This window comes from Chiloscyllium plagiosum, unplaced genomic scaffold (genome assembly GCF_037043375.1).
Source record: "Chiloscyllium plagiosum isolate Xiang-an unplaced genomic scaffold, Cpla_swu_hap1 HiC_scaffold_22, whole genome shotgun sequence".
NCBI classification, from domain to species: domain Eukaryota; kingdom Metazoa; phylum Chordata; class Chondrichthyes; order Orectolobiformes; family Hemiscylliidae; genus Chiloscyllium; species Chiloscyllium plagiosum.
In genome coordinates, this window is record NW_028270160.1 from 22,924,904 (window position 1) to 22,950,274 (window position 25,371).

The following is a 25,371-nucleotide window of genomic DNA, read 5'->3' on the forward strand; positions in this document are numbered from 1 at the left end:
CCAATACCCTGTTTATCTGTAGCATAATAAAACATAACCTTCTGACTTGTGTATTTAATTCCTTCTGAGATAAATGATAATATTTGATTAGTTTTCCCGATTACTTGCCATGCCTGTATGCTCATCTTTTATGATTCATGCACCAGGACAGATGGATCCCTTTGCATCTTAGAACCTCACAATCTTTTGACATTTAGATGATGTTTCTTTTTCATTCTTCCTGCCAAAACGGACATTTTCACATTTTTCCACATCATACTCCATTTGGCACAACTTTGCTCATTCACTTAACATATCTATACTGTCTGTAGCTTCCTTATGCTCTGTTTGCATCTAATTTCCAACTTGATTTTGTGTCATTAGCAGATTTGGCAACCATACCTTCCTCTCCTTCATCCAAGTCAGTCATACGAATTGTAAACAATTGAGATCCCAGCACCAATTCCTGTGACACGCATTACATCTTGCTGACTTGAAAAAGACCACTTATGCCTACTCTCTGTTTCCTATTAGCCAGCCAATCTTCTATCCATGTCAATGTGCTATCCACTTCAGCATGAGCTTTTATTCTCTGCAAGAAGCTTTGATGTGGCACATTACCAAATACCTCTGGAAATCAAAGTATCCACCAGTTCCTCTTTATCCATAGCATATGTTACCTTCTCAAAGAACTCCAATATAGTGGTCAAACATAATTTCCTTTTCAAAACATCATGTTGACTCTGTCTGATGACCTTGAAGATTGCTAAATCATCTGCTATAACTTATTTAATAATAGCTTCTAACAATCTTCCTATGACAGATGTGAAACTAATTGGCCTTAGTATCCTGCTTTCTATTTCTCTCCTATTTTAAGTAACAGAGTTACGTTTTCCATCTTCCAATTTAATAGAATACCCCAAGTCAACAGAGTTTTGGAAAATGAAAACCAACTATCTCAATCACAACTTCTTTTAAGGTTCCAGAATGAAATCCATCAGGTTCTGGGCACTTGTCAGCTTTCACTTCCAACATTTTACTCAGCACCACTTCTGTGAGATTCTAATTTTCCTGAGTTCCTCCTTCTCATTTATTTCTGAATTTATTCTGCTTTTGGAAAGTTACTCATATCCTAATGCAAAGTACCTGTTCAATTTGTCTGTCAACTCAGTTATATCCCATTTTTAACATCCAGTCTCACTTTCTATGGAATGTACAAAGTTAAAAATCACACAACACCAGGTTATAGCCCAACAGGTTTATTTGGAAGCAGTAGCTTTTTGAGCGCTGCACCTGATAAAGGAAAGTTAGTACTTCCAAATAAATCTGATAAAGGAGCAGTACTCCGAAAGTTAATGCTTCCAAATAAACCGTTGGACTATAACCTGGTGTTGTGTGATTTTTAACTTCGTACATCCCAGTCCAACACCGGCATCTCCAAATCATTTCTATGGGATCAACACTCCCTTTGTTAATTCTGATTTTTCAAATATTTATAGAACCTCTTAATATCTGCTCTTTTATTTTCTGACTAACTTTCCCCCATACTCTAAATTTTATCTCTTTATTAAGTTGTTTGGTCATTTTTTGCTGACTTAACTTTCAACTTATTTCGCCAATTCACATTAGTCAGTTAGCTTTAATGCTCTCATAATTGCTCTTCCTACCCTTAAAACAAAATCTCCAATTCATGGCACGCCTTGGCTGCCTAGCTAAGAAGGCAAAGATGGATGCAGGAAGAACAGGGCTGCTAGCAAGCTCAGAGCAGGAGCTCATGCTGAGGAGGAGGAGCACATAATCATGGGAGAGGTTGCAGACAAAGGATCCCGTAACTCAGACTTCACCCAATAAAACGTAAGATTCAGCCTTCTGCTTATTGCAAGCAAATGAGGAAAATGCTATTTGATTAGTCAGCCAATCACTTGGGTGGACTGCCTATATACCTGGCATCATACCAGTGCTGAAATTTATCTGTAATATACATCAACTGTATAGTGAACAGCAAGTCTTTTCTCTAAATAATGTGTAATGTCCCTTTAAAGCTATAAACTAAAATATTGGTTTGCACCATCAGGCCATTGCATACTGGAGCTGTAGGTCTGAGAGCCACTTGATATTTGACATCAGATCTAATTTACATGATATTTGTAAGATGTAGCCACCAACTCAATATCCTCAAACAACTCACAGGTGTAGGGATTTCAATTTAGGACCACTGAATCATCAGCAACATTTGTTTAATAGACTCTGGAAGATTGGGAAAGCAAATGGGAGGAAGGGACATGAATAAAAAGAGGGAAGAGGGTCATTTTTTTTACTTCACTCATGGGATGTGGGTGTTGCTGGCTAGGATAGCATTTGTTGTTCACCCCTAACAGTACAAATTTAAGAGTCAACCACACTGATTTGTGTTTCGAATCATGTTTAGGACAGGTAAGGATGCAGATTTCCTTTTCTGAAGGGAATTGGTGAACCAGATAACTGTAAAAGTCGGGAAACCTGACTGAAAAGGAACATTATTTATTGCTGAATACTAAAATAGAGTCACCACTACTCACTAGTCCCAGACCAGGATAGACATCCCTGGTTCTGCTTTATAAAGGACTCAGGTGATGAGTTCCAGCCGGGCAGGCCATTGCCTGTAACCAAGGGAACATATACTCAGTGAGCTCCACAGGAAGATGATTTCCCCTTGGACCTTTTAGGCATTACATCAATGATAATTAACAATCACCATTATATTTTTATTGAATTCAAATTTCACTATCTGCCATGGTGGTATTTGCACCCATGTAACCAGAATGTTAGCGTAGGATCTGGATTACCAGCCCAGTGACAGTTACTATATCAATATCTCACCTAATGGAAGGGAGCACTCTAGAAAAGGCTAGGTCAGCAACAATCTTTAGAGCTGTCATGAACTCAGGAGAGGTGTTCTGATAACCACAATTCCATTTCAGTAAATAATATTTTACAAAGATTATCATTTGGTTACAAATGCTAGCCATCCCTTGTAGACCTGTTGATAAAGCTGCATGCATTTTTACTGAATGCATTTGAGGGTTCAAGGGACTTTTCCATAGAAAGTTAGTGAAGAGAGCATTGAACAAGTATTCATTTTCTTCCATGCAAATCATCTATAATCAGTTTCAAATATGTGTGCTGGACAATTCCTTTTTTTGCCAATACCAATATTAAGGATGCACTCTTCCAGATCAGAATCACGCCACTCACCAAATGGAATGCTTTAGCACCATGTACACATCACAAATGGAGAAAGCATCATCGAGTTTCTGGGTCACAATGTTAAAATGGTAAATTCAAGTTCAGGTTAAACATCATCTTATAGTTTGGTGAAATGTTAAGATCAGAATGTGTCTGCTGATCTTAAGTTTTGTGCATAATTAATTTATATCTGTAATGAAGTGTGACATCTGGAGTGTGACATGGTGTTTGAGTAATGTCTATTGTTATCATCAGAATACTGTTTTGGAAGTATTAGGTGTGACAGCGTGAAGCGCTGAATTAATATCACTGGAGATGGTCATTATTCTCAGGTTGGTCTGACTTCAAAAATAATTCCTTCAAAGACAATTCCTGACATTCCATAGTCAGTATTCATTACTGAGATATTTATTAACATCAACAGAGTAAATTCTTTGCAATGTTTTAATTTGTAAGAAAGAACAACTACAGCGACACTCATTTGGGGATGATGTCATTTTAACACATTATCAATCAGATGCTATTTATAAGCCTCTGTGGATCTGCTAATCTATAATTGGTCAAAACAACACAGAAATCTGTTATATTATTTGATTATCCACAAACAACATGGAAATAATGCATACTCAACAATGACATTCTTCCTTATAAATCACATTTGATGTGCAGGGAACATGATTTCAGATGTAACAAAAACTCCCACAGAATGGTAAGTATGTTCACAATCCTCACGTGATCAGGAGCTACTGGCTGAAATAATAGGCTATATTGAACCCGATGATGATAAATATCATTCTAAAGTCGCTTCTGTCAAAGTAATAGGAACATTAACTCTCTTGTTTCATCTCTGACACATTTTCAGTGTGTGCATGGAACAATGTTGGCCTTACACAGGATTCTATTATCTCAGGATCACTGGGCTATTTGAAGTAGAATCAAATGAAATTTGTAAGAACAGTACCATAACACTTCCTTTCTGTTGTTGGTATTTGTCAAACATGTTAGATTAGTTTTAAATGCCTGTACCGCCTTTCTCTGACAGCACCAATGAAAATCTTTGCTTATAAGCCTGCACAATGTACACCACTAGACAGGCAAGACAACAAAGTGTGCAAAGTAGATGTGTATCAGGAAATACCATATTCGCACGTTTGAGTATGTGAAGGAATCTACTTCTATCTTCTGAAATACTCATGCAAATGCCAGAGATTTATACATCCAAAGATCTCTAGCGCCAATATTACTATCTCTCCAGAATGTATCTCTAGTCTCCACTCTTTCCTCCAGCTTACTAAGTTTGAAGGAAAACATAGTTAATGAATTACAAGACATTGTAACATTTTTATAGCCTGTTCCCCACGGACAAATGGGAGTATTGAGGAAAACCCCATGAAGTGGCAATAAAATCTTGAGAGTGACCATTCATACTTCCATCTGACGCCAATGGGCAACAAAAAATGTGGGACAGAAGTCCTTGTTAGCCATTGTGAAAACTAACTGAGCTACCATGAAGTGTATGAAATGGAATCCTCAATAATACAGTTACAGTGCTAGTCCTAAGCTAGTTGTGCCAGACTGTCACAAAACTCCAAACCTCGTGAAGTCTCCTGGCATTAGGTCAAACATGGGCAAAGAAACATCCTGCTGAATACCAAATACTTTTCTCCCTTGGTTGATGAATCAGTGCTCCTTAATGTTTCACTTAGAAAAAGTATTAAGGTTGGCAAGGATGCATGATGTACTCTAGGTGGGTCTATCACTAGGGTGGCTTGATAGCTATACAATAACCAAGCTGATTGAACCTTGCTTGTTAGATTCTCTGCCCTTTCTCTCCTCCTCCCACTCTAGTGGGACTGTCTATTCTTTCCAGCCTGGCAGTTAGACACACAATTGTTCTGCCATTCTCACATTCCAGTCAATTAATCTGAACTATCAATAGCCTTTCTCCCCCAGCACTCCAACCCTTCCTCCCGCTGTTGCATAAATGCTACGCCCTTCCCATTCCCTGTCCATCACCATGCCTCTCCGCCCCCAACCTAATTCATTTCAGCTCTGATGAAGAATCATCTAGACTGGAAATGTTAGCTTTCTTTCTCTCCATGGATGCTGCCTGACCCGCTATGATCTCCAGCATTTCTTTGTTTTCAGTAGAGATTCCAGCATCTGCAAAATGTGCTCCTGAATCCCGAAGAATGTTGTTGCTAGACTAGGCCTGTGACAAGTGGTAAGGAAACCAATAAGGAGGGAAAACATACTTGACCTCACCCTCATCAATCTCCCTGTCACAGATGCATCAATCTGTGACACCATCAGTAAAAGTGCCTGCCATATAGTCTTTGTGGAGATGAAGTCCCACCTTCACACTGAGGATACCCATCATTATGTTGTGAGGTACCACCAAAAGCTAAATGGGATGGATCAAACAGATCTATTAGCTAAACACTGGGCATTTATTAGAAGCAGCGAAATTATACTCCAATACAATCTGCAGCTTCATGACACTACACATCCTACATGACTAAAGTAACACCAGGCTTACCTAAAAATGAGGTGTCAACCAGTTCAAGGTACAAAATAGGACTACTTATGCATCAATCAGCATAAGCAGTAAGTTACAGATAACAAGTCCACACCAATGGACTGCTTCAGTATCAGAGAAGGTTCTGAGGAAGAATCACTGGTTTCAAAATGTTAATATGCTTTTTCTCCACAGATGCTGCCACACATGCTGAGTTTCTCTATTTTTGGATTAGATCTAAGATCTGCCATCCTGTCACATCACGTAATGACTGTAAACAATTAATCAACTCATTGGAGGTGGTGGATCCACAAATATCCCACTCAATTCCAAAAAATCTCTGCAGAAGTTCCTCAGGGTAGTCTTTGGCCCAACTATCTGCAGCTGCTTCATTTGTGATTTTCCCTCTGTCATAAGGTCAGAAGTAGGGATGTTCTCTGATAATTGCACAATGTTCAGCACCATTTGCAACTCCTCAAATACTGAAACAGTCCATTTTTAAATGCTGAAAGACCTGGATAATATCAAGGTGTCTGCTGACAAGTTGCAAGTGACATTTGTGCCACTCCAGGGCCAGGCAATTACTATCTCCAACAAGCGAGAATCTAACCATTGCTCCTTGACATTCAACAGAATTACTATCACTACATCCCCACTATCAAAATCCTTGGAGTTACCATTGGCCAGATACTGAACTGGATAAGGGCTTATGCCCGAAACGTCGATTCTCCTGTTCCTTGCATGCTGCCTGACCTTCTGCGCTTTTCCAGCAACACATTTTCAGCTCTGATCTCCAGCATCTGCAGTCCCTACTTTCTCCACTGAACTGGATAAGCCTTATAAATACAAAAGCAAGTGAGAGGCTAGAAATCTTCTAGCGATTAACTCATTTTCCAACTTGCCAAAGTTTGTCCATCATTGAAGCTTAAGTCAGGAGTGTGATGGAATATTTCCCACTTGCCTGGATGAGTGCAGCTTCAATCACACTCAAGAAGCTTGATACCATCTAGGACAAGCAAACATGCTAATTGCCACCACATTGAGAAACATTCACCCCTTTCAGCATCGACACTCAGTAGCAACAATGTGCACAATCTACATGACGTACGGCAGAAATTCACCAAGGATCGCTAGAGAGTATCTTCCAAATCCATGACCAACTTGAAGGACAAGAGCAGCAGATCTGTGGGAATACCACCTCTTACCAATCCCCTTCTGAGTTACTCACCATTCTGACTTGGATGTATATATCACTGTTCCTTCAGTGACATCTACACTGAATGAGTGAATAAAAAATAAAACTTACTTGCCACGCTTCTCAGACATGACACCTCAAAATAAATCATTGTAGGCCCACAGCTCCCAAGCTGAAGTTACATGAGGGCCAACTTGTAGAGGATCTAACAATCAGTATTTGTTAATGCAGAATTTATTCCACGAATAGTTGATGAACTGGCAACAGATTTTGACTAGCTGTTTTCCAACCCTCAAGATAATGAAGAAGCTAGCCTGATACTGAGAGGGACTGATGATCAGGGAAGTACGTTTTCAGCTGATGCATTCGCCTGTTAGATGCTGTTCAAGATCTTTTAGAATTAGCAGGATAGGTGGGTTTTGTTCTATTTATGTCCTGTACCTTGCTGACACTTTCTATGTAGCTGGTTTAATCAATGGACGATACCCTAGGGCAAAGTTACAAGTGTGCAGCAGGCAGTGAGCGTCTGGGAGCTTTTTATTTTATTCGTTCATAGGAATGTGGGCATCATTGGCAAAGTCATGATTTATTGACCAAACCTAATAGGCCTGGAGTAAGTCGTAATGACCTGCCTTGGGACAAACTTTAGAACACCTCTAGATCTTTGTAGGCACCAGACATATTACTTCATATGGCCGATGATCTGGTGCAACTGGGCCTGAGTGGAGCATGACACATACTTCATTCTGTATCAGAGAGGTAGCAATAGCCAAGCTCTAACCATGTAATAAGATTAAGAGTGCAGGACTGCAGTGGTCTGGAGTTAAGAAGTAGTGCAGGATGATGACATCATTGCAATCAATAGGAAAACAGATGCATAACTATCACAAAGCAGTTCATTACGTGCAAATCCTTCCTCTTTACAGCTTCTACTACAATAGACAAGTTTCATATGCACAGTCAGTGATATTCTGCATGTTGGACACCCTGTAAGTTTTGCAAATGAGCGCATGCCCCTGACATCTTGCTTTGTGATGGCTTTGGGGACTGATATGATTGATTGGCTTTCACAGAAAGTGATGTGTGCTACCAACTGGAGGATATACATGATTGATTGATTGATATCACCTGTTGTATCCTGAAATAGTTACAAATCATTAAAGTTCGAGGCCACAATTACAATAACGCCACTGAGAAGGGCATAAGAATCTTTGTGCATTGCTGCAGTAGATGACAGAAGTTTGGAAGAAGCCACTCAGTAAATCTGAGAATCTTCAATAATCTGCATGTGTGACATTTTTGATCCTTGTGCACAGAAGGGGTGAGGCCTTCTGTGAGTCACCTTTCTCTGCCTCCTCTGTCTGTAGCTCCCTAGGCCTAACCCTGCTGTGTCTTCTGATCCAGCCACAATAGCAATCTATTGTGGATACTTGTTGGCTGGTTTCATTGGATAAATGGTTAATTTCAATTTGGCAATCTGTTGTCTAACCCACGTTGAAAGTGGAAATGGCCACTTTGCAGTTAGTTGATGCCTGTGACCATTTGAAGTGAATATTCTTTGGTTGATCTGAAAAACCATTTCGGCCCATGGAAGCCCAATGTATAAAAATCAGAGTATGGAATTCAAGATTCAACAATGCATATCATCATGACAAGTCAATAAGTTGTAAGGCCAAGCAATGGCAGCTGTAGCTACAAAAAGCACACTGTTTGCCAAACTGGGTGGCTTCTGGCAATTACCTCTGGACAAAGAATCCAAATGAATGACAACTTTCATCAAACCAGCTGGAAGACACTGCTGCAATTGATGACTCTTTATGATTAAATCAACACTGAGAATTTTTCAAAGAATGATGGCCAATATTCTTCAAGGATTAGAAGGGGTCATCTGCTTTTTTTTGACATTCTATTCAACTTTCAGTCACATCAGAATTTTATGACAAAGTGAGAGTAGTGTTACAATGTTTGCAAAAAGCAAAACTTATTCTTATTGACTAAAGCAAATTCACACAACCAACCATTACGTTTTTGCTCACGCAGCAATCATCAATCAAGCCTTTCCCTCAACTAACCTAACCAATGAAAGACTTTCTACCACCTTGTGATATCGCCAAACTTTAAATTCATGTAAATTGTCAATCATGGAGGAAAATTCTTATTCAATCTGGCACAGGTAAATGAAGAGTGAGGAGGATTGCCAGGCAATACAACAGGGTAGATGGTTGGAGACTTGGACAGAGAATTGGCAGAAGGAATTTAATCTGGACAAAATGCATTTTCGAAGGTCTAATACAGAAGGGAAGTATATAGTAAATGACAGAACACTTAGAAGCATTAACATTTAAAGGAATCTAGACACATAGGTCCATAAATTCCTGAAAGTGGCAACACAGGTGAATAAGGTGGTTAAGAAGTTGTATCGCATGCTTGGGATACAAGCCAGGACACAGAGTATGAGAAATGGCAAGTCACGTTACAGTTGTATAGAACTTTAGTTATATCACATTTGGAATACTGCACACAGTTGTGGTCACCAGGATGATGTGGAGGCTTTTGAGAGAGTACAGAAAAGGCTTATCAGGATGCTGCCACGTTTGAAGGGCATTAGCTATATGGAGAGATTTGACAAACTTGGTTTGTTTTCATTTGAACAAGAGAGACTGGGGGGGGGGGGGGGGGGGGGGTGACCAGATAGAGGTTTACAAAATGATGAGAGGCATGGATGGAATGCATAGTTGGAGTATTGTTTCTAGGGTAAAATGTCAAATCCTCAGGGACATAGGTTAAAGGTAAAAGGGGGTACGTTTAAAGGAGATGTGAAAGGCACTGAGGGTGGTAAGTGCCTCGAAAGTACTGCCTAAAGAGCTGGTAGAAATAGATAGAAAATCAATATTTAAGAGGCAGCTTGACAGGTACAAGAATAAGTAGAAAATAGAGGGATATGGACTGTGCAAAGGTAAAAGGTTTTTAGGTTAGTAAAGCAGCATGTGTTATTTCAGGCTTCGAAGGCTGAACAGCCTGCTCCTATGCTGTTCTGTTCTTTGAACCACAATGACAATTGTTTAGATACAACTAAGCATCGTATTGGCAAGACAAAACAGTTTTTTCAAGAGATTACATCTATCTTTAAAATAAGAAAAAGTTAGGGTCTAGGCTACTTTATTAAAATATTTTGAGGGTGTCTGGTCCATAACGGTGCTAGATCTCCTCAAACTCCAGGAGAAGATATTTCTCTTAGTTATTGACTGTAATTCTTGATGGATTAAGGTTAAATATCTCAGTCATGCCTCAGTGTACCAAAGGGAAATACTTAAGGACATTTTTGCTGCGCATGGTATTCCAGACCTCATTATTTCAGATAATAGTCCACAATTTTCCAATGAATGGGTGCAACTTCACAGAGTTCTATAGGTTTGCGCACATCACCAATTCACTAGCAACCACAAGCAAATATTGGAACTGAAAGAGATCAAAACCTTGTTGAATAAAAATGATAATTTAATTGTGACTTTTGAGTGACAGTCACACATTATTTCAGAATAGTCTGGTTCCATGTTATTAAGAAAAAGATTGCAGATTCTCAACTTCCTTCTCTTCCACAATGCCCATGCAGTGAATCATGAGAACAGACAGAGAGAAGGAAGAGTGCTATGCAAGAGTAGAGTGGTGCTGGAAAAGCACAGCAAGCGAGGCAGCATCCGAGGAGCAGGAAAATTGTCGTTTCGGGCAAAAGCCCTTCATCAGGATGCTGCCTGACCTGCTCTGTTTTTCTAGCACCACTCTAATCTTGATTCTAATCTCCAGCATCTGCAGTACCCACTTTCACCTAGAGTGCTATACAAGTCAAACTAAAAAATACAACTAACATCACAAAGCCCATAACTTGAAAGAACTCTCTGAGGGGAACTTGTGCAAAATAGGAATCAGAATTGGGAAAAACCCAAAGAAACAGTGGATGCTGTAAATTAGAAACAAAAACAAAAATTGCTGGAAAAGCTCAGCAGGTCTGGCAGCATCAGTGGAGAGAAATCAGATTTAACATTTCGTGTCAGGTGACCCTTCCTCAGAATACTGATTTCTCTCCACAGATTCTGCCAGACCTGCTGAACTTTTACAGCAATTTCTGATTTTGTATCAAAATTGGGAATGCCAAATTCTGAAATAAAACAGCATGGCTGCTGAGATATTATCATATAGATACTGAGAATGGAATAGTTAAGAAGATACAGGAGATGTTGGTATCTACATAAAGACGACCTTCACTGGAATGGACCAGTTATCCACAGGATCTGGACGAAGACCTAAAACCAAGCTGGTATTCTAAGAATGTTCACATATGATTACTCAACTGATTTTGAGAAAAAGACAACAGGAGAACAGAAATCATCTAGCTCCTCCAAAAAGGCTGAGAACAGATCAGGGAGATAGAGATATCTCTGTGAACCAGAGATGAAAACAGATATTGCATATAGGCATGTGTAGGTGTGTCTGCATGTAGGCAGGTTAAAGTGTGTGTATGTGTTGATAGGTAGGCATGTGTGTATTTATCGATAAGTAGACATGTGTGTGTGTGCGTGTAAGTGAAAGAGGGACTGTGTGTGAGTGTGTTGATCTTTCTGCTCAGCCTCATTGATTACATAGTTACAAGACATTTTAATAAAAGGTAATCTTACCAACAGTTTATTCCAGCAGTTTCTATTGACCTTAACCAAGTATGTGACCTCTCTGAAGAACCACTATGATGATATCAACAGACCAGTACATGTGACAGCTTTGACCTGGATGGCATCATGTTTCCCGAGTTTGTACTCATCCAAGCACGTGGAGAGCATGTCAACACACTCCTGACTTGTGGCTTGTAAATAGTGGGCACAGTTTGGAGAGTCAGGGGACGACATACTGACTGCATTGTTCCCAGCTTCTGACCTGCTTTTGTAGATACATGCTTACGTGGCCAGTTCAATGAGTTTGTTTTTATTGGTTAGTGATGACCTCCCCAAGGAGGGCACGGTAATGCCATTGACTGCATTTCATCTTGATAGATGAACTCCCTTATGAAAATTCAGCCCATTAACTACGTTTTTCTTTCTGCAGATGCCTTTTAAAGATAGTCAAATATAATGATATAGTTTTATTGAGTGCTGCAGTGGATTCAGTAAATTTTATGCAGATGAATGTTTCATTGCCTTATATCGATCCTACTATTGATTACACATGCAGGCCTTTATTTACAAAGTCTATGAATTACTGTTCAATATGAAAATATCAGAATACCAAATTGCCAATTGCTAAATCAAATGACATGCATCTTTATAAACAGAAGAAGCATCTACAGCCATTTGCATGAAACTTTTTTTAAAAACATAATTCACTTTCATTCCAACACTATAATTTGGCAAGGCTGCTTAGAAATCATTTTGTGTGTTGCCAACACCAAGATGTCTGACAAGATGGCCACTCTCTGCACATGAGCAGGTGACACCAATGACATCACACCATGACATTGTTTTCTTTGTCATAGTGCATTTGAGCCTGCGCAGTTGGCATTACATGGCAGACAAATTGTTAAACGGGAGCATTCTTAGGGCTGTTTATTGTAGTAATTCCAGTTTAATCAAAGCTGATTTGGCTGCTATCAAATATTTTCAAGGAGGACAAAATTTTGCTGTCCATGAAATTCTTTATGGAAAGGAAAGAAGGCATCCATTTTGTCACAAGGCAATGTCAACCCTATGTTAGGAAATATGTTAAGAAACTTTGAAACAATCAAGGAAAATAGTAATATTTTTCTCTAAAATCCAGTCATAGGTTGACTGGTTGCATTCCCTGGATTGTAGTTGTTGTTATTGTTCCTGTCCCTCTTATGTCTGCAGACTAGGGGCTAACTCTACCTTAGGTGATTGCTCAGATGTTGGTCCCAAACAGCACCAACCGGCAGCATGATTTTATGGGCAGTGTCAACTTTGTTCCTGTCAGCTGCTATTCCATCATGTGGTAGGTGGGTATGTGTGTGTGTTGTGTGTGTGTGTGAATTTCAAAATTAAAATTTGCAAATATCATGTGCGTTTCCTCTCCTTGGGAAGAATATGTTATAGTATGACTAGAAGCCTATAAGAATTTTGATTTTGATTTCTTTTTGACAGTTAATGTATTATTAATTCTGTTATGAGCATTATACCTTGCCAAGTCATAATGACAGATATTCATCCCCTGTATGCAGTGTTGGAATTCTCTTAGGATTCAGTCAGGTTTTGTCATGCAAAGTAATGTTTCTCTAGTGCTGAAGGATACAAGCATGTCACAATAAAGAACAAGGGAATCAGTTTATTTTACATTTGACACACTTGCTCCATTACCCCTGGGTTCATTTCTTTTAAAATAACTCTACATTGTTAGACATTATATGGAAGATCAAGCTATAATGTTGTTAAAATTTCAAAACCTACAAATTACAGTAACAAGCATGACTTTTGTAAAATTTGATCTGCAATACAACACATAAAACTCTTTTCCTGTTAATGTTAATAGAAGGAAACAGACCATTTGAAGTAATAAGCATAGTTAAAAAGAAAGTTAATGAAGAACTGAACACGCAATGCTAAGTACGTTGCTTATTTTTTGGGGTGGGGGTGGGAGGTCACTGTTGTTGATTGGTTAACACAGTTGGTTAGAAAGCTACGTTGTAATACACAGAGATATCAACAGTGTCGACTCAGTTCTTGTAGTGGCTGAGACCCTGCCTTGCCTGAAGGCATGGTGACCCTCAGGTTAAACTCACTCCCAGATGTTCCTCTGCTACCTCTACCCTTGACGTGCTAGTCCCTGATCAATCATTGCTGTCTGTCTTGCTGGCCATTCCTGCTGTACAGCCCTCATCTCCAGTTCCTAAGTCCAAAGTGTTCACCAAGCTAGATGGTTGGATAAAACAAGTCACGGTATTTTTATTTGATAATTTTATTCACAGGATACAATCTCCGATCCACTACTGTGGTGTCCCAGCTAATTCTCTTTATACTCTTATAATCCAGCGAAACACATTAACTAAATAAGTAAGTGACAGCCACTTAAAGGGGTGGAAGTTAGTCCTAATCAAACAAGTGTAAGGACCGTGTCTTTTAGCTCTATTTTTCACTGTGTACTGAAATTGGAAAACTAGGTAAAAACAATGACTGCAGATGCTGGAAACCAGAGTCTAGATTAGAGTGGCGCTGGAAAAGCACAGCAGTTCAGGCAGCATCGGAGGAGCAGTAATATTGACGTTTCGGGCAAAAGCCCTTCATCAGGAATACAGGCAGAGAGCCTGAAAAGTGGAGAGATAAATGAGAGGAGGGTGGGGGTGGGGAGAAAGTAGCACAGAATACAATAGGTGAGTGGGGGTGGGGATGAAGGTGATAGGTCGAGGGGGGGGGAGGGTGGAGTGGATAGTGGAAAAGAAGATAGGCAGGTAGGACAAGTCATGGGGATAGTGCTGAGCTGGAAGTTTGGAACTGGGGTGAGGTGGGGGAAGGGGAAATGAGGAAACTGTTGAAGTGCACATTGATGCCCTGGGGTTAAAGTGTTCCAAGGCGGAAGATGAGACGTTCTTCCTCCAAGCATCTGGTGGTGAGGGAGCGGTGGTGAAGGAGGCCCAGGACCTCCATGTCCTCAGCAGAGTGGGAGGGGGAGTTGAAATGTTGGGCCACAGGGCAGTGTGGTTAATTGGTGCGGGTGTCCCAGAGATGTTCCCTAAAACGCTCTGCTAGGAGGCGTCCAGTCTCCCCAACGTAGAGGAGACTGCATCGGGAGCAACAGATACAATAAATGATATTAGTGGATGTGCAGGTAAAACTTTGATGGATGTGGAAGGCTCCTTTAGGGCCTTGGATGGAAGTGAGGGAGGAGGTGTGGGCGCAGGTTTTGCAATTCCTGCGGTGGCAAGGGAAGGTGCCAGGATGGGAGGGTGGGTTGTAGGGGGCGCGTGGACCTGACCATGTAGTCATGGAGGGAACAGTCTTTGCGAAAGGTGGAAAGGGGTGGGGAGGGAAAAATATCCCTGGTAGTGGGATCCATTTGGAGGTGGCGGAAATTCCACCCTGACCTTAAGTTTACCTGGACCATCTCTGACACCTCCCTCTCCTTCCTGGACCTCTTCATCTCCATCAATGACGACTGACTTGACACCGACATTTTTTACAAACCCACCAACTCCCACAGCAAACTGGATTACACCTCTTCCCACCCTACCTCCTGCAAAAATGCCATCCCGTATTCCCAATTCCTCTGCCTCCGCCGTATCTGCTCCCAGGAGGACCAGTTCCACCACAGAACACACCAGATGGCCTCCTTCTTTAGAGACCGGAATTTCCCTTCCCACGTGGTTAAAGATGCCCTGCAATGCATCTCGTCCACATCCCGCACATCTGCCCTCAGACCCCACCCCTCCAACTGTAACAAGGACAGAGCGCCCCTGGTGCTCACCTTCCACCCTACCAACCTTCGCATAAACCAAATCATCCGCCGACATTTCCGCCACCTCCAAACGGACCCCACCACCAGGGATATATTTCCCTCCCCATCCCTTTCCGACTTCCGCAAAGACCGTTCCCTCCGTGACTACCTGGTCAGGTCCACACAGCCCCCGCTACAACCCACCCTCCCATCCTGGCACCTTCCCCTGCCACTGCAGGAATTGCAAAACCTGCGCCCACACCTCCTCCCTCACCTCCATCCAAGGCCCTAAAGGAGCCTTCCACATCCATCAAAGTTTTACCTGCACATCCACCAATATCAGTTATTGTATCCATTGCTCCCGATGCAGTCTCCTCTACATTGGGGAGACTGGACGCCTCCTAGCAGAGTGCTTTAGGGAACATCTCCGGGACACCTGCACCAATCAACCACACTGCCCTGTGGCCCAACATTTCAACTCCCCCTCCCACTCTGCCGAGAACATGGAGGTCCTGGGCCTCCTTCACCGCCGCTCCCTACCACCAGATGCCTGGAGGAAGAACGCCTCATCTTCCGCCTCGGAACACTTCAACCCCAGGCAATCAATGTGGTCTTCAACAGTTTCCTCATTTCCCCTTCCCCCACCTCACCCCAGTTCCAAACTTTAGGCTCAGCACTGTCCCCATGACATGTATAGGAGGCCACATCGAGTGCAGCGGACGCAGTAAATGATGTATGTGGAGGCGCAGGTCAATTTCTGATGGATATGGAAGGATCCCTTGGGGTCTTGGAGGGAAGTGAGGGGGGAGGTGTGGGCGCAAGTTGTGGCCTCCTATACATTGGGGAGACAGGCCGCCTACTTGCGGAACTTTTCAGAGAACATCTCTGGGACACCCGCACCAACCAACCCAAACGCCCCGTGGCTGAACACTTTAACTCCCCCTCCCACTCCGCCAAGGACATGCAGGACCTTGGCCTCCTCCATCGCCAGACCATGGCAACACGACGCCTGGAGGAAGAGCGCCTCATCTTCCACCTAGGAACCTCCAACCACAAGGGATGAATGCAGATTTGTCCAGCTTTCTCATTTCCCCTCCCCCCACCTTTTCTCAGTCCCAACCCTCAGACTCAGCACCACCTTCTTGGCCTGCAATCTTCTTCCCGACCTCTCCACCCCCACCCCCTCTCCGGCCTATCACCCTCACCTTAACCTCCTTCTACCTATCGTATTCCCAACGCCCCTCCCCCAAGTCCCTCCTCCCTACCTTTTATCTTAGCCTGCTTGTAGCCTGCTTGGCACACCCTCCTCATTCCTGAAGAAGGGCTTATACCTGAAACGTCGATTCTCCTGCTCATTTTTTTGCTGCCTGACCTGCTGCGCTTTTCCAGCAACACATTTTTAAGTTCTGCATACGAGTTAGAGCCAAGGGATATGTATGAATGTAGCTGTGGCTAGCAACAGGTAGCTGACTGGTGTGTAGACTTGTGGCCACTTATTAAGGACAAAAGCTTCTCCCTGCCCACAGTGATGTGATTGGCTCCCAGGCAGTTGAACAGCTTGGGGGTCTGAATGTTTTGAGAGAAACCTGGAGTAGAAGGAGCTGTTTTTGTTCTGCAGTAAAAAGCTTTTAAGTCTGAAGTTATCTTGTTTACTATGCCCTCGTCCAGTTGGTCTAAGTTACGACTTTTAATTGATAAATTAAAGACCCTTATACATAGGAAGCAATCACCCTGTGCCTCCTGCAAACAAGTGAAAGTCTCTGCAGCAGAAAGATCAAGAAGCAGCATCCTGATCAGCAGAAGAATGATCTCACAAACTCTGTGAATAAGGATCATGAACTGCCTTCTCATCTTACCAACATCAAAAGATGACAGCAGAGTAGGACGTTTCAGCCGGAGCTCATCCGTTCCATCATTTCTTTTTTGTTTCTTCCCCTTTTTTTTCCTTTTTTCTTCTTTCTTTCTTGGTTTATTTTCCCGGTCTCAGCACGGACCCGGCGAGGCACCCATGTGGTGTCTCAGCCTTGTCTCTTGAGAGGCACATGGTGGTGTCTCGGCTTGCTCGCTTGGAGGCACATGGTGGTCTCTTGGCAGTGCATGGCAGTGTCTCAGCCCAGTCTCTCAGAGGCTCACGGTGGTGTCTTGGCTGGGTCTCCTGGTGGCATGTGCTAGTGTCTTGGCCTGGTTTCTCAGTGGTTCATGGTGCTGTCTCAGCCCGGTCTCTCATTGCCAGATGGCAGTGTCTCAGCCCAGTCTCTCATCGGCAAATGGCAGTTCTTCAACCCGGTCTCTCGCTGTTCGTGGCAGTGTCTCAGCGCAGTCTCTCGCTGTTTGTGGCGGTAACTCAGTCCGGTCTCTCGCTGTTTGTGGTGGTGTCTCAGCCCGGTCTCTTGCTGTATGTGGTGGTGTCTCAGCCCGGTCTCTCGCTGTTTGTGGTGGTGTCTCAGCCCGGTCTCTCGCTGTTCATGGCGGTGTCTCAGCCCGGTCTTTCGCTGTTTATGGCGGTGTCTCAGCCCAGACTCTCATCAGCAAATGGCGGTGTCTCAGCCTGGTCTCTTGTTGTTCATGGCAGTGTCTCAGCCCGGTCTCTCACTGTTCATGGCGGTGTCTCAGCTCGGTCTCTCACTGTTCATGGCGGTGTCTCAGCCCAGTCTCTCATCAGAAATGGTGGTGTCTCAGCCCGCTCTCTTGCTGTTCATGGCGGTTCTCAGCCCGGTCTCTCATTGGCAAATGGCAGTGTCTCAGCCGGTCTCTTGCTGTTCATGGCGGTGTCTCAGTCTGGTTTCTCGCAGCTCGGGACGGTGTCTCAGCCCAGTCTTGCGGCTCTTGGCGGTGTCTTAGCCCGGTTTCTTGCAGCTATTGGAAATGTCTCAGCCTGCTCTCTCGGTGGCTCTTGGCAGTGTCACAGCCCGGTCTCTTGGCAGCACACGGTGGTGTCTCATCCCGGTCTCTCACGACTCTTGGCAATGTCTCAGCCCAGTCTCTTGCAACTCTTGGCAGTGTCTCAGCCTGTTCTCCAGTGGTTTGTGGCAGTGTTTCAGCCCAGTCTCTCGTGGCTGGTGCCAGTGTCTTAGCCTGGTCTCTTGGTGGCTCATGGCGCTCTCTCAGTGTGAGAGTGGGTCCTGCCCAGCCATGTTCCAAGGCCTGGGGGAGATGGGGGAGGTGACAGCTTCAAAGGCAGTTGCAGTGATGGTGTCACAGCCCAATGTGGAAACAGCAAGCAGTGAGGGAGGTCCCCTGGTATCTGCAGCAGCGTTCAAGAACAGCCCTTGTGAGTTGTAACACCCATCCTATTTAGACCATCTCTTGCAATGACTTCTCTTCCTGTTCCTGTACTGTTACCTCTTCTGTTCCCCCTAATTTTTATTTACATGTTGCTTCTTGGCAATTTCATCGAAAACCACAGCACTGGGTTTCTTATACGCTCATGACCCTCAGCCTTACCTCCCTCCCTCTTTCAACTCCTGCACTGTTGCTAAGTTATCAGACTGCTTGTCCAACATCTAGTACAAGATAAGCAGAAATTCCTTCCATTAAATATTGAGAAGAATTAAGTCATTGTTCTTGGTAGCTGCTCAAAACTTCATTCCCTTGTTATCGACTCCATCTCTCTCTCCCTGGCACAATATAAGATCTGCTGTTCTTCATCCTGAGAAGAATCCACACACTTAGCAAACGCTTTACTTTGACCTCCAGCATCTCAGTCCTCACTTTCTCCTACAAGTATAAAATCAATTTATTAAGAACAGATTTGATATCTGTTGAATTTCTGGCAAATATCGACATCATATTAAGATCAACTCATTCTACTTTCATAACACCATCAAATTCAACCAATCTCAAATCATCTGCTGCCAAAACCCTCATTCTTGCCTTTGTTATCTCTGCATGACTATTCCAATGCACACTCAGCTTGTCATCTAAAACTCCACTATCCATGTCCCAACTTGCAAGAAATCCCATTTCCCTGTCAGCCTAAATCTCGTTGACCCATTTTGGTTCCTGGACAAAAGCAATGTCTTGATTTAAAAACTGTCATCCACGTTTTCAAATTCTTGAATTGTTTCAATATTTCCTTTCTCTGTAACTTCCTGTAGCCTTCCACCCTTCGAAATATCTGCACTGTTCTAATTCTGGCCTCTTGTGCATTCCCAATTTTATTCACACCAACGTTGGTAGCTATTACCTAGCCCCAAACTCTGGAATATCCTTGCAACAATTCTCCACCACCCTACTTCATTTTTGTCTTTGAAGGCAAGCCTAAACCCGCCTGTTTGCCCAAGTCTGTAGTCAGCTGTTATCTGTATCATAATTGCACCCGTGAAGTGATCCGGGATGTTTCAATACATTAAAGACAGAACATAAACATAGTTTGTTGTTCTTTTTGTGCTGTTAAGTAGAAAACACAGCTGCCAATTTATGTGTAGCAAGCTGTTTAAAACAACAACGTAATATTGACCAGATAATTATTTTGTGAAGTTGTTTGATGGATAAATATTGGCCAGGATGCTGAGAGCAGTTCCCCAAACTCTACTTTGAAATAGTGCCATGGGATCTTTTATATCCACCCAAGTAAGCAAATGCAGACTCAGCCTCGATGTTTGTTCTCAAGTTCTGGAGTGGCTATGAAATCACAACTTCTTTACTGAATGCATAAGTTTCTGAAGCAGAGTTGAGAATGTGAACAACTGAGAGCCACAGCTAATCCAGAATGGAAGATGAACTGTTATGGATTTTAAACCTAGATACTGAAAATAGTGTTACATTTCTGATCATTAAAGATGGGACTTTGGAATCAAAAAAACACTTTCTAAATTTCTGGACAACACCAAATTGGCAAGCATAGTCTAGCAGGATTACATTTTAAACCATCTTTTATTTTAAATGTAAATGGTTAGTTTAGAACACAATTCTTTACAAGACAAATTTTTCAATATACCAAGACTTTGAGGTCTCTTACTTTATCCACTGTGTGATGATACTATGGCTTTCAAAGGTGTATTTTGTCCTGTTTTATTTTGAAGAGAGATTTTAGGATAGAGGAGTAGAGCTGCCTATTAGTAATGAAGTAAACAGCTTGTGAGGCTTTTGGTTTTTTCAAAAATTGGAATAATAGAAGCACAAACTGGTGGAGTCAGGCTCCCACAGAACCAGGCTTTTAATTTAGCTTTCAACTGTTGTTAGGGTTTGAAGATGGCTGTAGAAGCAACTACATCTACCTCGGCCACAGCAAAAAAGCTGGAGTTCTCTCTGCTCCCAAAATCATTTTACTCAATTTGCCTTTGCCAAGGGTGTGTTTATGGGATGTTAATAAATTGGAACAGTTGCTGTTTAGTAGTTAATTAATTTATTATTCTGTTAAGATTTCCAATAGAGTTAAAGTTACATTAATTCTTTTTTCTTTAGTTTGCATTTAACTTTAGGGTAAGAATAAAGTGTGTTTTGCTTACAGCTGAGTAGTCTAGCCAATTGCATTACATCTGGAACACAGCGTCTTACACTTACCTTTACATAAGATAAAAATTAGCGTCTAGGCTACCTCGCTGATATATTTGGTCCATAACATCTATGAGCATATAGGCTGCTGTCATTCTTTTGAAGTGTAAATACTTTGCACCTCCTTGCCAGTAAAAGACCTTGGTCCCTTTAACCTCCAACAAACAAACCACACCAGCTTCTGTTGGGCAGACTGTATTGCAGATCACCTCACTCCTTATATTTTATCTTAAATTGAAGACATAGTTCCCAAAACTTGCCATATACAAAACTATACACAGACACTGGAGAAGGTGCAGAGAAAAACTGCAATTTGATACCAGAAACATATGGACGTACGTATCAGAAAATCAGATGATCAGATTGGTTCTCTTTTGTCCAGCAAAAAGGCTAGGGGTAATGCCATAGATATGTTGAAAAGTCTGAAATTTTTTGATACAGTGGATACAGAAAATATTTCTTCTTGTAGGAAAGAGCTTGACTAAAGCTTATCAGTACAAGATAGTCATCTAGAAATTCAAATGAGAGTTCAACAGAAACATATTTATAGAAAGAATGGTGAGAATGTGAAACTCCTTTCCACAGGGAATGCATAAAATGAATAGTACAGATATATTTAAAGAGAAGCTAGACAAGTATATGAGGTAGAAGGGAATGGAGGGTTACAATGAGTGCAGCATAAATGGCAGCAGGGACTAGTTGGTAGAATGGCACGGTTCTGTGTTGTGTATCCTATTGAATTCTGTGTAATTCCATATAAATTGATTTGTCAGATGAATTCTGAGAAAGCAATTCTCAATCCTTTCTACGGATTTCGAGCACCAAATTCAAAGATTTGTCTCACCTGTTTGTCCAGGAGGAGGAGTACCAGTTGAACCTCGTGGCAGGCATATAAAAACTGTCAAAACTGCAGCTTTGTTTCCCGAACAGGGCTCCACAGCAATAGGTTTGGGGGCTCCCTGCGAAACATAAAATAATATATGTAAAACCAAAACTGCCAAATAAAGATTGCCTACTTTGGTACAGTATATTGCGCTTTCCAATTATCACAGCATGGAAATTTATAATACAATGCTGTCATACCATTAATCAAGCTTGCAGTGGGAGTGGAGCTCCACAAGAACTAAAATTAGTTTATTTAATTCCACTTCTATGCCAAAGCAGGCCAAACGATTGCACAAAAGTGCTTTAGTGCAACTCAAGATTTCACAGAAGTCATAGAATTTAGAAAGCTGCTTTTGAAATTATTTTTAAAAAAATTATTAGCTTGAAGAAAGCATAATGTACTGTTCAAAAGATTTCTCCACAGCTGTGGTACTTCCAATCATAACCTTCAGCTGACAATAAGGTGATTTGTTTATGAATGATTAGATGCAAAGCAAAATAGAAGAATTGGGTCAGAGATAATCATCACAATGAGATATCTTTGCAAGATTAAATGGATTATCTTACATAGCCATCAGATTTTTTTCAAAATCTCAAAATAATTGAGAAGCAATTGATGCAAAATGTCAATCCAAATGAAAGTCACTAAACTAAGACAGACAATTGGTCGTATTTATTTATAATGTTACTCTATTGTATCTATATTTCAACTGATCATTATTTAGAATCATAAAGACATGAACAAGAAGAACAAGTAGGATTTCCACGATATTAATCAGTCATATTTCTATGTTTGAACAAATTGGAGAACAGTTAGCTTCATTCTTTCATTTTACCCAATAAACAATAACTTTTCAGACACGTGGTTTATATTGATGTTTCCAGGTCCTGGCCCATTTTCAATCCTTTTAACCTCACTGCTATGATCCAATTAGGATGGTGAACTGATTCCTTTCATTGTCACACCAGCCACAACAAAGCGTGAATTTAAGGAGAGGTGATATTGCCAATTATATATATCAAATATCGTTCAGTACTAGAAAAAGAAATCAGCCAGGTTCCTCAGATAGCAAATAAAGAGCTAATCTATTGCAATAAAAAAACTTATTCAAGCTAAATGTAAAGACTGTGACCAAGAAAAATTAAACTGTACAATTATATATAACTACACATCTAGAAAAATAACATATACACACATGCAACCAGCAAGTCATGAAATAACATAAAAATTCTGTGGAGTGTCACCTTAAAAGTATTTTTATGAAGTAATAGGTATATTCAGAAACAAAATGCACAGATCATTCGAAAGCCAGCTTGTGTCTGAAGACACTTTGCATACAAGCAGTTGGAGATAGTGGCAAATCTGAATTTAGGAACTCTTCACATATAGGACGAGGTCTTATAATAGTTTTCAACTTTCAAAATTCAATCAGAGGAGAGAGAGAGAGAGTAGGAAGGGGCTATTGCTCCTGAGGCAAGTTATCTCAAAAGTTGAATCCAATACTAGTGTCTCCTTGGTCATGTGATCACTCGCTGAACATGTTGCAGTTTTTGTGGGCTAAATCTGACCTGATTGGCAGAGTGTCATTTTTGACAATTTGGAGGGTTTCCCTCAGCAAACCCTACTGAGTTTTCTCATGCTATCTTTCCAAATGCATCTTATTAACTATGCACTGTGTTCTTATGGCACCCTGCACATCATATTCTCCCTCTTGGCACAGGTGGAAGCACTGGCCAATGCCACCAGTGCCATCTTTAAAGTTCAGCTGTATATCAAGTCAAGAGTTGGCAGTCTGCAGGTACCTTTCATGGTTGGTTTTCTTCACCTCATTCATGTTGGACAGAGAGTAATTGGTACTGTCGTTTGGTGAGAACCTGGAAGCCATGTTGGTCAGGAGCTGTGTATGGTCACTGCCCATGAGCGTGCCCTTGGGAATTAGTGACTGATGGGAGTTCCAGAGAAGCAAGTGATGAGCTGGAGTCACCAGATCGCTGCCCTGACTTTCATGTCGGGCATTATCATGTAGTTTCTACATGGCGGGTGGAAAAGTTGGAAACTAAATATCACTGAGTTAAGATGATGTCATAATGAAGTTGTACATGCAAGCAAATAGAGCTCTTGCCACAGTCCAGCGAGAATCTCATCTTATCATTCAACAATTGAATGTTGGAAAATGAAATTTTCTGCTCCTGACAATGAAAAACGACTCAATGCTGACCTCATATGGATTCACTCAATTTATTGCCAATTCCCACACTACTCAGGGACTGGGAAAAAGCCATGTTTCTATCTAAGCAGTCTGTTCCTTGAAAGTGCAACATTGCTGCTACTGTAACCAGTACCTTTTGATTTCCAAAATTGTTTTTCAAAAATGCAAGACAAGTAGTGTGTATATATCTATATATACAAAAGGTACATATCCAGTCAATATTGTAAATGAATACTTTGGATAACACATCTTCATAAGAAGACACTCATATAAAAGCGCAAGAAATAAAGCAGAAATAGACCAAATAGTCCAACGAAACTGCTTCACCACTGAATGTGCTCTTGGGCTGATCTTCAGCTCCACTTTCCTCCTATTCTCCATATCCCTTGATTCCTAAAACACCAAAAATCTATCTTTCCCAGTCTGGATAGGGAGGGAGAATTCCAAAGTGTTAGAAACCTTTCATTCCTCCTCAACTCAGTTATAAATAATGGTCTCATCCTGAGACTGTCTTCATTTTCTTCAAACTGAAGAGACAATCTTATAGTATCTACTATATCAAGCTCAGTTAGAATTTTTATAAATTAAGTCACCATGAAATCACTCTTCTACACAGAGAATGTAGTCCTCTCATCAAAGTCTAAGAGTCCAAGGAAGGGAACCTATGCTGTACCACTTCCAATGCAATGTATCTTTTAAATATGGAGACCAAAAAAAACTACACACAGTGCTCCAGATGTGGTCTCACTAAATCTCTGTACAATTTTAACAAAACTTATTTACTCCAATCTTTTATTTGTGAGAAAGGCCAATATGCCATTTGACTTCCTATTGCACCTTGTACCTACATGCTAACTTTCTGTGTTTCTTATATGAATACATTCAACTCTCTGTGAATATCTTTTCCTATTCTAATAACCAAAGTGAATGACTTCAAACTCCCCTACATTTTAAGCTATCTATTGCCTTGTGACCTACTCACTTGACTATTTCATTGCATCACAGATATGCCCAAAGCATACCTTTCCAGCCAAGACTGTATCATTATCAAACTTCAGATACATTACATTCTTTCTCTTCACAGAAGTCATTAACATATATTGTAAATAGCTGAGGACCCCAGAACCGACCTATCTGACACTTCACCATTCACTGTCTAACAACCTCAAAATGCCCTGCCTATGTTTACTGTCTGCTTTCTGTTCAATATCAATCCTCTATTCATGTTACTATAGTACATCCAATACCATTAGCCCTTATCTTGTCTATTAACACTTTGTGAGACATTACCAAATGCCTTTTGGAAATTCATGTATACAGATAGTGACTTGGTCATCCAGAACTTGAGTCTTACTGAAGATGGCAAATTTTGTTAAGCCTTTCCACTTGCACTCACCAGTACATTTTGTAAGAAGATGAATGTAAATGTTCATTTC

General features: G+C 41.3%; 1 protein-coding gene across 1 annotated transcript in view; it reads right to left on the reverse strand.

Annotated features, from left to right (window-relative positions):
• Positions 1-25,371, reverse strand: part of atrnl1b (attractin like 1b) — a 947,890-nt gene that overhangs the window by 34,384 nt on the left and 888,135 nt on the right. Inside the window, exon 28 of the mRNA XM_043712811.2 lies at positions 21,685-21,799. Coding sequence (XP_043568746.1) covers positions 21,685-21,799 — 115 coding nt within the window. The remainder of the gene's footprint in view (positions 1-21,684; positions 21,800-25,371) is intronic.